Source organism: Trachemys scripta, chromosome 1 (assembly GCF_013100865.1).
Source record: "Trachemys scripta elegans isolate TJP31775 chromosome 1, CAS_Tse_1.0, whole genome shotgun sequence".
NCBI lineage: Eukaryota > Metazoa > Chordata > Testudines > Emydidae > Trachemys > Trachemys scripta.
Window position 1 is genome coordinate 145,094,682 of NC_048298.1, and position 12,908 is coordinate 145,107,589.

General features: G+C 45.1%; 1 protein-coding gene across 2 annotated transcripts in view; it reads right to left on the reverse strand.

Annotated features, from left to right (window-relative positions):
- Nucleotides 1-6,222: 6,222 nt before the first annotated feature.
- Nucleotides 6,223-12,908, reverse strand: part of ATP1A1 (ATPase Na+/K+ transporting subunit alpha 1) — a 30,579-nt gene continuing 23,893 nt past the window's right edge. For both annotated transcript variants that reach the window (XM_034788755.1, XM_034788766.1), the window contains exons 16-23: nt 12,237-12,405; nt 11,123-11,277; nt 10,615-10,738; nt 9,623-9,768; nt 9,356-9,486; nt 8,779-8,880; nt 7,488-7,579; nt 6,223-6,548 (exon numbers count right to left, since the gene is read on the reverse strand). In XM_034788755.1, the coding sequence (XP_034644646.1) occupies nt 6,520-6,548; nt 7,488-7,579; nt 8,779-8,880; nt 9,356-9,486; nt 9,623-9,768; nt 10,615-10,738; nt 11,123-11,277; nt 12,237-12,405 (948 nt within the window). In that variant the 3' untranslated portion in view covers nt 6,223-6,519. The remainder of the gene's footprint in view (nt 6,549-7,487; nt 7,580-8,778; nt 8,881-9,355; nt 9,487-9,622; nt 9,769-10,614; nt 10,739-11,122; nt 11,278-12,236; nt 12,406-12,908) is intronic.

Here is a 12,908-nt window from a genome sequence, read left to right on the forward strand (position 1 = left end):
GGGGACTGAACAAAAACACATTGGTCTTTTTGAGCTACTTGTCTGCAGCGTTATCAGGGGGAACAGTGGGAGTGCTCCAGAAACAAACCTTGTGGGTTAGCAACTCCGGTATGATTGGCAGCCAGATGCTCAAGGTCTTGTCTGATTAATTGCTACAGATACAACCTTGCTGCCATTCCCACAAAACCGCGTGCCAGCGAAGCCCAATGTCGCATCTGCTTTTCTCACAAGACACTATTCAGTCCCATACTTCCTATGAGACAGATATTGCCAATAAAGCTTCTTGTTTTTAAAGGTTTGAAGATTACAATGGGTCTATTCATCGATTAAGACAAAGCCTAGGAATTCACGAGGTTCCAGTCTGTACAAAGGAAGCAGCACAGTCACACACAAACACCCCTGAGGCCCCCTTTGTCATTGAAATAATCTTCTGCAACATGCAAAAGGGAATCCAAGAAACCAAGCCCAAAAATGAGTCCATGGAACGGGACAGTTGCCAAACACAAGGCCGGCGGAGTCAAGCACCCTGCAGCGGCAACCTTTACATTTGCTCTTTATGCAGGATGCAACATGGCCAAGCTGAAAAGCCTGAAAGCCACATGATCAGCCTTGTATATTTAATGGACACATGGGCCAAATTTCTCAGCCCTCAGTTCCGGTGGTTAGGGCATTCACCAGGGAGGTGGGAGATGCAGCCTTTAGTCTGGGCTCTCTTTCTGGGTGTGACTAGAAATTCCATCCTGAACCTGAGAAAGTGTTGTCAAAACTGATGCATTCCCTCAACAAGTTTTGATGAGTTGGCGTTTTTCAAAAAAAAAAAAAAAATCATTGAGTCAGAAAATTCCCCACCAGCTCTACCACAGAGCTGGAAAGGCAGCTGTGTGGGGTAGCTGGCAGGGAAGAGACAATGGGGACTGTATGTAAGAAAGTTGAAGGAGCTGTTTTTGATTTCTAACCCGTAATGCATCAGGTAGCTTTGGATCTGGGCAGCTGCTAGTGCCATTGTTTATCCCTGTCTCGGTGGTCAGTGGTTCCCTCAGGCCCTTAGACAAAGCTCAGCTAGCTATCTTTGCTTGTGTGACTAGATCCTTCAACGCCCTTCCATACCGTTGAGCATGAAGTGACATGACCTTCAGATCTGGCAGGAGTGGCGAGACTCACTTTAAAGTGGGGACCTGCTTGGCTTTTGGAGACATTTCAGAGTGGTGTTGGGCGACTTTCTCCTCCCCAAGGTCTCTGGTGTGGAGGTCTACACGGCTCAGGCGTTGTCCTAATCAATATTTGTGTGAAGCTGCTGGGGGAGATTGAGACACATTCTGAACTAATGTCTGGTTCAGCGCTACACTGTGTTGTTGCAGGACCAAGAGGATGATGTTTCCTTTGAGGCCCAATGTCTGCCAGGAGTAGGGACCTGGATGAAAACCAGTTAGGCTGAATGGGGGTAAGAAAGACTAAAGTGATGATGAGTAGAAGGGCATATCCCTATGACTGCACTGCAGGGGGAGGGGTGATTGCAGCAGAGTGATACATGCACATGCTAGCTTTAATCCAGGTAGCCTGGCTTTAAAGAGCAGCGAAAACACAGCAGTGCAAGCTGGCAGCGTGGGTATGTCCTGCCTGCACTATTGCATATTCTTCACTGTTGTTCGTGCGCTAGCAGCTAGTGCAGGTATGTCTACATGAGCTTCAGCACACCGCCGATTGCAGTTTGGCCAGACCCTTAGAGGAACGGGCAGAGCATGTAACCATTCCTCAGAATGAGAACATATACTGACTGCTCTTTGTCAAAGTGGCTCTCAAACTGAGTGGATTTTATTGGCCTCTCCTCTGTGTGGCTTCTCAGAGAACAACTCATCAATGTGACAGAGTGACAGGCCCGCCAGAAGCTCCCTAGATGTCAGGGAGCTGCCAGCACCTGAATTGTGGCCCCACCCCCACTTTACCACAAGGCCCCACCCCCACTTTCTCCTCTCCCCCCCCTCACTCGCCCTTAAGGCAGGTAAAAAGTGCGACAGCAAAGCCCTCCCACTTTTAAAAGTGATGGGACCATGGCCCCCGGCTGCCCCGGTAGAGTGACAATATATGGAACAAACGCTATGGAATTAAGATAAAGTTTATGGAATTAACTGAAGCCTTTTTGAATTAGAGTTAATACTGTTCAGGTACATTGTATTAAAAATGCCATTGTGTATGTGGTGTGGTTACAATTTATGTACCTTCTCCAGCAGTGGGGCGGGGGGGAATGTTAATGACCTTCCCCCATCATCAGCCTTTGAAGCCCTCTGAACTAGCATACACCTAGCTCTCCAAATGAGATTCTCCAGAGACCAACAGCCATAGAAAAGTATTTTTGATCATAAAACACCTGAGTTTAGGTGACTCAGGGCCTTTTTCCTGATCCAGCAAACAGATTAGACACTCTGGTCCACAGTGGGCCCCAATCCTGGGGGGGATTATTGGAAGGACTTGATCTACTGAGGTCTCATAAGACTGGGTGCTTGTTCTGGGCAGAAGCGGTGATGGACTTGTGACCACTCAGAAACCCCTAGGGTAGTATGATCTCTGGTAAGCTTATTAGTACTCATGCAGGGTCTCTTATTGTTTTAATACATTTTTCTCCATAATGCTTACCATCTTAAGACTAAAGCAGACTTATATAGGAAGTGCTGTATTGTAAATCACTGTGGTATCCATCTCTGAAGAAAGAACAGGAGTACTTGTGGCACCTTAGAGACTAACAAATTTATTTGAGCATAAGCTTTCGTGGGCTACAGCCCACTTCATCGATCCGAAAAACTTATGTTCAAATAAATTTGTCTCTAAGGTGCCACAAGTACTCCTGTTCTTTTTGCGGATACAGACTGACACAGCTGCTACTCTGAAACCCGTCTCTGAAGAGAAAGCCAGCAGGGCCGTTTAGGCAGAACGGCTGCTGGAAATACACCAGGAAGGCAGGGAACCGTGCAGACCAGAAATACCCTGGTCAGAAGAGAAAGATGTGCATCGTCACCGAGAAACGCAATAGGTGGGGAGCTGGAAGTGGACGGTGGGTGCCCTTGCTGAACTACTGAGGGGGAATACAGGTGCAGCTGCCCTGAACTCTGACAACCAGAAGCTCTTTTAATCGTCAGGTGGGGGAAGAGATCGCATCCTTTCCTCACTGATGCGGTGCTCATCACTCCCCCACTTTTGCAACCTTTTCTACAAGGTTGTCATTGCAATGTGCTCTGCCTGGAGTCAAGCTTCAAGTAGTTGGCTAGTGAGACTGTGACCACACAAGTGCTAGTACAATAATCCTTGGCACCATGCACTGGCTGCCAATTAACTTCCAGGGTAAACTCAAGACATGGGGTTACTAAACACAAAGCTCTAAACAGCCTAAACCACAATCAAATCAGAGATTCTTTGCCTGTTAGCCTGTGTTTAGATGGAGAAAGATGTGGCTCCATCCTAGCAGTGGAGCTTGCTGGAGCTGGGTGATTGGGCCCTACATTGTGGATTTCAAAGCCTGAATGACAATGCAGCAGACACAGAAACAACGTTTAGAAAACTCAAGCTTCAGCCAGCCGGGAAATCCAAAGTTTAAGTTTTAATTAAAATCTAGACACTGGAAAGCAAGGACATACCTAAAATAACCTGACCTCTGCCTTACCACCACTGCCAACTTCTCATGTGCTATCACTCCTCACCTTTGTAAGATAGGGTTATTGAAGTAAAGATTTTGCTTACACACATTTTGTTATTTCTGTAGGAGCTTGAAGAATCCACACACTGGATACCCTGACCTAAACACACAAAAGATTTACACAGATTGCAGGTGCTGTCCAATGTTAGCATAGCACACCAGATTTACACAGACATCCCCAAGGTGTATAATTTTTTTGCCATCACATTGCCTTGTACTCTCATCTTGCGAGTCCTGTAATACAGCAGTCTGGGCACAGATCTGCACCATCCATGTTTGGAGGCACATACGTATCTGATCAGAACAATGAAGATCTACCTGTTGTCTCCACTATAGATATTTTGGATTCACAAGTGGCTAAGCACATATCCCTGCAGGTATCATGGGAGTTAGCAATGTAAATGCAAGTGGAATAGTGAGTGAATACCATGGTATTTCTAATTACTAAGCAGAAGCGAGTTTACTAGGATGTGCTCTTCATTTTGGGAAGGGACACTGATACAGTGTACTTGCTTGTTAGTATTTTCTAAGCTTCTGGTTATTCCCAGAGATGAGATCAGAGTTAAAGCTAACAATGCACTTCCACACTTTCAATCTTCAGTCTTTCCAACACTGGGAGGGAAGGGGGTTTGTATGAGTTTCATTAAAAAATAATAATCCACACACACCATTCTTAAATTTCAGTGCCATGTGCACTCAGCATTCACTTCATTTAAGGATTAGCATTAAAAGTTTAAGCATTGTTCAGACTGGAATTCTGAGGCATTTGCAAAGCCACCCCAGAAGTCCTTGATGCTACTCTTCCCTGGGGGGGCTTCTTTCCTACTCTGCTTAGCCTCCCCTCCCCCACATTCTTTAACCCCTGCTCTCTACAACTCCCAGCCCCATTCCCCCCCAACCAAACAACCCACCACTCCTCCATACATGCAAAGCCATGGCTACCTTCACCAGTTCACTCCAACTGAATCAAGTACATTAAATATTGGTTATTTCTATTTCAGATTCAGCTTCAGAATTGTTTTCTCTTTAAATATGGACTGTCTGGGGTGTAGCTAGCAGCTCAGCATTGTTTATAAATATCAGGAAATTTCAGTACAGGGGCCATTAAAAAGCTGAACAGGAAAAATCCTGGGATCCAAGATCCTGAAGTAGTTCCTTCTCTCCACAAAGGAAGGAGGAAGCCCCGTTGTTTAGGTCATTTAACGCTGATGTGGCTGGGTATGATCTCCCCTCATTCCCTCAGATGCAGAGATAAAGTTCTAGGAAGTTACCTTGGTAAGATACTTTGCAATTCTCTGCCACCTTTCATTTGAAGGGTTTGTCCCTTTTTTAAAGATGAGCAGTAGGCAGTGAAATAGTTACACAGCAAGTCATGCCTAGAACCCAGATCCCTCCTCTCCTCTCCCATGGGCAGTTTTCCTTCCAGTTCTTAGTGCACTGTACAGAGGTCCATGTTGAACTCCTCAGTCACGAGCACTGACCTTCAGCAGACCCTTCCCTGCCCCATGAAGCATTTTTCTGGACTTCTAAGGAGGCTCTCAAGAGGCTGACAGTCTGGAAGCAGCAGCTTGCAGTGACTGGGAAAGGCTGTTTGAATTCTAGCGAGGAGAGTGGGGAGCACATTGGCCAATTAGCAGAAACAAACCAGGAAGGAAGGAAGTCAAGAGGAACAATTCCCCTTAGGGATTTTGTTTTGGGGTGGGGAGGATGTGGGGGAGGAAGGGGGAGAGGAGAAGAAAGTGGCTGCCCCATAGGGACATTACACATGCAGCTTTATCTCCATCACAGTGTCATACAAATTGCTCAGTGCTTGTCAAGCTTAAGGAACTATATTCCATTGTGATAGGGCTGAAATGCAGGTTCATGTGCATGAACTGCAGGTTTCCCCATTTCTCTTAATGAACCTTCTCCATGCGCCATAAATCCACAACTTCCGCTCTTAAGTACCAAGGTTTGTGCATTGCAGGAAGAGTCCTAGGGATGAATTCATTACCAAGGTCAACCAGCATCAGCTGGTGAATCAAAACAAGATGCCAATGTTCCTGCTGCAGTAAAGAGGGGTTTAGAATTGTATAAAAATGCAGAAAATCTCTGCAGTCCTTCCCCAGTCCCTTCCACAAGATGTGGTGGCTTGGCAGGGTGATGTCTCTGCTGTCACTAAGCTTGAACAGGGAGGAGACAAAAGGCTTCATTCATAGTCTCAATGAGAAAAAGCAACCATGAAAGCTGCTCCAATTAGATTGGGAGAGGGAAAGAAGGAAGATGTAATGTGGATTTTTGATCTAGGGGATCCCCACAGAGTTTTATGAACCACATAACAAACCTAACACTTATAGAGCAGAATTTAAAATGTGGTGGCAACAGGTGACAGCATAGAACTGATTCAGTAGAGAAGTTGAGTTGCTTGGATCATCGTGAAGCACAACGTACCAGGAGCTAGTGTCTGCACCTCCATGAGTTTTGAACACTCTTATCCATACATTGCTCTGATACAAGCATTATTTGATACAGCATATGTACAATACACACAAGAAGCATCCTGTTATAATCCATCTTTATTTGTAAAAATCCAAATATTAAAATCTTAACATTTCTCTCCTTTTAAAAAACAAAAAGGCACATAAAAAACTACTCCCATCTTTCATCGCCGTAGACTGATATGTCAAAGAAACTCCCTTCCCCCCTTCTCCGCCAGTCCACGTTTCTTCGGGTTCACTTCGTTCTTCATTTCGTTCTTTTCAGGGCACAATTCTGCATTCAAATGCTGAACGTACACATACACAGGGGAGGTGGAGGGCTGTGCTGTGCACGGACATTGGTTTTGCAGTTGAATTTTAGTAGTATGTTTCCTTTTCCACCCAACCTACAAAAAGAGAAAGAAAGAACGAACTAAGTCAATTTCATGAAGCCGCTTATATATAGGGTGACCAGATGTCCTGATTTTATAGGGACAGCCCCGATTTTTGGGTCTTTTTCTTACATAGGCTCCTATTACACCCTCCCGCTCCCCTGTCCCGATTTTTTACATTTGCTGTCTGGTCGTCCTAGCTTAGCTTGTCCATTAAACGTCTGAACTCTTAGGTGGAGTAGCACAAATGAATGTCAATGCAAGATTAAGTGACCTTGCTGTAATGGAAAGTCTTTCAAAATACTTGATGACTTGCAATTTTCAAACTGCTCTGACTTCCCTGAGCTAGACAAACATGAACCATTATTTTCTAGTACAGTGTGTAAATACTTCCAGGGAAAGGAAAGAGATTGGGGAGGAAGTATTTCGTAATCTGAGCATAGTAAGAACTCAGATGTTAGAGAGATTAAGGCCACAGTAGCAAATCTTCAGGGTAGTTCTTCCCTCCCCCGCCTTGCAGGCAGTGGCAAGAGGGGGAACAAAATACCGAATCAGAACCTTATTTGTTAGTGATGACACCAGAACAGTGATAAGGGGCAAATTTAGATGAACTTTGCCCATCCCTATGGCACGTTCACACACAGGAAGAACTGGGCTTCAAGACTAAGTATCACTATTCAATTGGTATTGTCCCTAATTTGAGTTTAAAAATCACATTTTATAATTACTACAATCTCATTTTAAAGAAATGAAGTGACAGTGCAACTCCAAAATGTCAACCCCTATAAGCAATGGGATATATGTGAAATGGCAACTGGGGATTCCCTCTCCTCCTCTCCAGCATTGCAATGTTGTGCCCTGATGCCCAGAGACTAAGAACACACTGCTCAACAGGGCTGAGATTTTTACTGCATATGTAACAGTGCTCAGTACACAGGAACCATATATTCTTACCTCCAGGGCTCCGTCTGATGATTAGTTTTCGGACCTCATCATACACGAAGATAAGGAGAGAGTATGGGAAGGCACAGAACCACCAGCTTGGTCTGTTTCGGAGAAACAGACATGAGTAAGAATACAGACAGTACATTGCAGAAAGATTCATTAACTGGCATTTGGCAGCAGATCTTCGCATTTATGCTACGAATTGTGTAGATCACTGAATGGAGGCAAGTCCAGACCTGCCAATACAGTAACTTCTGCAAGGGGCTCTGCTGAACCAAGAATCACCAGGGCCAAGAATTACCACTGAGTTTTCCCACAGGAAACTAATCTGATTCCAGATAAAGATTCCAACAAAGGTGTGCCACGGCACCTTTGTCCCATTTAGTATTAGCTCCTCCCACCCCCAGCACTCTGATCTAGGAAGATTTCCTTCCAAGCACAGGTAACCTTTGAACCTTCTGAATCCAAACTATCACAGCACAAGCCACTCACACAGGAGACTATCATATCTAGGAGCTGCAGAAGTGGCACTGGTGCCTCAGCATCACACTGGGTGACACTGTACAGCTGGGAATGCCAGCTTTTGTAGATTTAAAAGTCCCAGTAATTTTCTCATTGAGACTACAAGGGGTAATTGTAAATGGTTGTTTAGTTTTGGATAAATTCAACTTCATTCTGCTGCTAAATTCCCCATTCTGGTTTCAATCAATCAGATACAGGATATTTTCCACTTCCTGCCTTGAAGAGTTGTTGTGCAATATTAAACAGATGCCACAACCCACTGCAGCAGAGGACTGCACTTCAGCAACTGGGGAAGGGAGGCCTACAGACTGACAAGTCACCTATAGTATCTTTCATCTGAGGATCTCAAGGCACTATTCCCCTTCCTGCACATAAATAAGCTCTATTAGTGTAACTGCAGGCACCCTAGGGAGTTGTGCTGCTTAACTACACTGGCATAGGTGAAGTGGTACAACTTATGTTTAGACAAGCCCTGTGCTTTGAAGAGATTTCATCATCATAGTCACCTGCCAAGGTGAGGGGGGTGGGGGGGGGGGGGGGGAGGGAGAGAGAGAGAGGGATGGATTTCTGGTGGGCAATGTAAGCTAAGAAGAGACTACCAGTGGGTGACTTAAGAGGTCATTCTTCAGGCTCGATCCAGTGAAGAGTTCCAAAGCTACATTTTATAAGCTACTCAAACTCTTGGAGAGTCAATTTATGCAATCACATCTTAGCAATGTTTGTTCTGTTGCAACTGTTGGGGAGTAACTGTGAGCTGAAATATCAAGACACGACTTACTTCAGTGGATACATCCTTAAGGCAACATCCATGCCAGGACAATAAGAGAGGAAGGCAGCCAGGGCAGTCTCCTCAAAGAGACCAAATATTAAGATCTTGTTCCTAGGAAAGACAGAAAAATTAGTGCCAAGGCATCTTCCTCACCAAACACGCAGATTTTCACTGGGGAATCTGATTCGCTAGGATATTCTTTGTACAAAACAGTTATGGAATTAAACCCTCTTTATTTCACCCTGATCTTCGCATGGCCTTCACAACGCAGTCAATATTTGAGAATGAGTTATCTTCAGATGTTCTTACAGCCAAGGATCAGAGACAGTCAGTTGTCCACCTAGTCATATTCTGTCTGATCACAGAGAACAGTGGATTGCTCAGAAGCCATAAGCCTCTCTACTTGACCCATTAATGCACCTAATCAGCACTATGCCACGATTAATGCACCTTATTTAATTGTTTTGCGCTTGCTGAGATAGGCCCAACATTATACTGAAGAGACAGTGAAGACTATTGCCACTGCCTGCCAGCTGCAGCAGCATATGGACTCCTCCTTAAAACCTTTCCATCCCACACCACTTACTTCATCCCTTGCTGGAAGACTGAATTCCTTCTGGTCTTACAGATGACCAAGTCTGCCCACTGCACCACCACAATGCTGACAAAGAAGGCTGTGTGGCAAGTGAACTCCACAATTTTCCTCTGTTCGTAGGTCTGGAAATGAGGAGGAAGAGTGTTAGCTCTCATACATTCACCTTCTCCATTCCAAGTGCAGATCTACTTGTATCCCAATGCAGGATATGCACATTAGTAATCTGGCTTGTAGCCCCCACGCTGTGCTCAAACTTACCCACTGCTGCCCATAGCTGTCCTCCACATCATTCACCCACCGGTCATCCCATTTCACTCTGATCCCTATCAAGGAGGAGGGCAAGAACCCATTCTCTGCTAGGATTACAAAGTACGTGAAGAAGCCTCCGAGAGCCTGGATCATACCTGATTGGATTAGAAAGTGACAGATAAAGCTATGCAATCTGTGAAACATGGTCACAGACAAGTGATTTGCTAGACAGGAGTTGTTTCTTACACGGAAGCTCCAGGCACATTAAGTCCCTCTTTTCTCATTTACTGGACCCCTAACTACAGGAAATTTGCATTTCTGCAGCTATAACATTCTGTTCCTTTGACCACCATCTAACATCTGTTCCTTCCCCCTCCCCAAGGAAAATGTCCCCAATTTTGTACAGTTACCCATGTTCCATACTTTACTGTAAAGGCCTGAAACTCTGGATCAGGGACACAGGATGAAAACACCCATTTTAAGCCTCATCCCATGTTCCCCACAAACAGCTACATTAATGAAGCTTCAAGGTCTGCTGCAATTAACCACCCTGTGAACTGTGGCATATTTTTGTACTTCCTTTCATCAAGCCTCTAATGATGATGTGTGTACAGGGCTATACTGGAGAGAATCTTTTATTTCTAATTAAACTAACAATGGGATCTATGTTCCTCCAAACAAGTCTGAACCCAAGGAGAACTAGTTGGCCGCCAGCTACTTTGCAGTGCTGTGTAATTAAATAAAATTACTGTGAAAGTGATTCAGTGGATGAAGTAAGCTGCACAAGCAGCCACTATGTGCAGTTGCCTGAAGTTCTCTTAAAAGCCTGAATTTCTGGCTTCCCAAATACAATATGGCCTATGTGGCCAAAAGCCTGTACCCTACAGAAACCTGATAGCAGCTACTGCCCTAGACTGATTGCACAATCCCCCTTGAGGCCAAGCCAGCCCCCCATCAGTGCCAAGCACAGTCCCAAAGGATGAAGCAAAGCAGCAGCTTACCAATCTGCCCGTAGGCCATACTGATCAGTCTCTCGTTCACTAGCTTGTCCGTTTTGGGGTTTCTGGGCTGTCTCTTCATGATATCGCTCTCAGCTTGCTCATATGCCAAGGAGATAGCAGGAACCTTTGGGGTGGAGGACAAGAGTTGGCATACTTGGGAGCTTTGAAAACAACATGCTTTTCTATTTTCAAAAAGGAGTGGGCGGCTTCCCCTCTGTCCCATTATAGTGGCTAAGAAACGTACAGGCCTGTTGCCAAATAATGAAGTTAGACTGAGGGCTTATATGTAGTACCTTGCCCTTATATTGGCCCTGAGAGAGGAGCAAAACACTCTAAGCCATCAAGCTTCGATTCTCAGGAGACAGGTAAACTGGGCTATGGAAAGAGTATCTACTGACCAGCTTTGTTACAGGGCTAAGAAACAAGCTGGTTCCATATTCTCTTGAATCTGAAGTTCTTTAGGGCTATGTCGAACCCATATGTGCCCCTGGTATTCTAAGGTACTTACCATGTCAGTGCCCAAGTCAATGCAGAGAATAGTGACTGTTCCCAGGGGCAGGGGGATGTTAGCGATGATGAAGATTAGGAAAGGTGTGATCTCAGGGATGTTACTGGTCAAGGTGTAAGCAATGGACTTCTTCAGATTATCAAAGATCAGACGACCTAGGAAGGAACAAATACAGATTCTTTACTACCACATGGCAGCCAGGCGGCTTACAGAAAGCTTTATTTCTAAAGCTAACACACTGGTGCTTGAAAGCCTAAACACACTAGTTTTCCTTCTATGCAGAGCTTCTATCACAAGCAGAACTGCAGTGCAGTGGAAGTTCGGGTATTCTATTCAAGTCATCACGAAGGCAGTATCACTATCTCAGCTCACCACCAGCAGGTTTCCTTTCTCCATATTCAGTGGAACCATCTTATTTTCAAGTTCACTGGGGGAGTTCAGACATAACTGTTCCTGTGAGTTCCCACTTCCAACTGCCAATGCCCTCTCAAAACCCAAGACCTTTCAGTCATCGCAAGCAGCTGTGGCTGGGGATTCAACAGCAGGCATGGGGAGAGGGAAGCTCTATGGTTGGGCTACCTTCCATTTCACTTCTGCTGGAGGTGAACAGCCAGATCAAAATTAGGATCCTTACTTCCACGGCTACCAACACATATTAGAGAACAGAAGTGGGATAATAAGTTAACTAACTTCAGAACAGGCCCGGAAGTCTACACTGCAATAAAAAGGTCCTGAGTCCTGCAAGCCCGAGCTAGCTGGCACAAGCAAGCCAGAGTTTTTTCTTTGCTGCGTAGGCCATACCCTTAGTAACCCTAACTGTAGCTCAGAAAGCCCTACTTTAACAACAGGCTTCAGGCCTACCCCTAGCCTTGGAATCCCTTCACTTAGTAGCCAAGGGAGCCCTTAACCCAGATTAAGTACAGATCCCAATGACTTTTTGGGGGGGTAGAATTTCCTGCTTGGGTAGGTTTTGTAAGACTTAACTTGGGTTTATAATTCACTTTCACAGTAAAGGGAAGTCTTTCAGAGATCTAGTTTATCCCATAGGGTATAGCCAAGTAAGTGGCTACACTTAGTGTGCTAATTGAAGTTCAACAGGGGCTTGGAAACTCACCTTCCTCTACACCAGTTACAATGGAGGCAAAGTTGTCATCCAGGAGAATCATGTCAGCTGCCTGTTTAGAGACGTCAGAGCCAGCAATACCCATGGCAACACCAATGTCTGCTTTCTTCAGAGCTGGGGAGTCATTCACACCATCACCAGTAACAGCTACAATGGCTCCCTATGCACAGAGAAAGAGAAAGGGAAGATTTCGGTTCCTACAATAGGAACGTGCAAACTTGTAACATTCCCTTGAGAGTGTCCCAATCTTCCACAGGTATTACCGTTATCCCTTCCCCAACCCTGATCAGCTATTTTTCTGAACGGGACGACGTAGCTGGAAACAGCTCTTTTAGTGCTATGTTTGGGACCCGATCAAGGTTGTAGGTGACCAGTGAAGGATCTTTGAAAAGACAGCCTGTGTCTTCTTTGAAGTACAGAAAGCTGGTATGCCTCTCTGAAGCCTGCAGTCAGTCAGGAATTTCATATCTGGACTTGCTGCTTTCTCTGGAGAACACATTTGGTCTTAGGGTGGGGTGGTTGTAAAGCCTCCCCCCTCCAAAGTGTTTAGACCTTAAACCTAACTTCAGCAACTACTTTTCCCCTTGCAGATCACTTCAGGGCCATGCATCACTATAGATCATACACCTTTCCTCATAATGTCCATATTCACATATGAAGTCT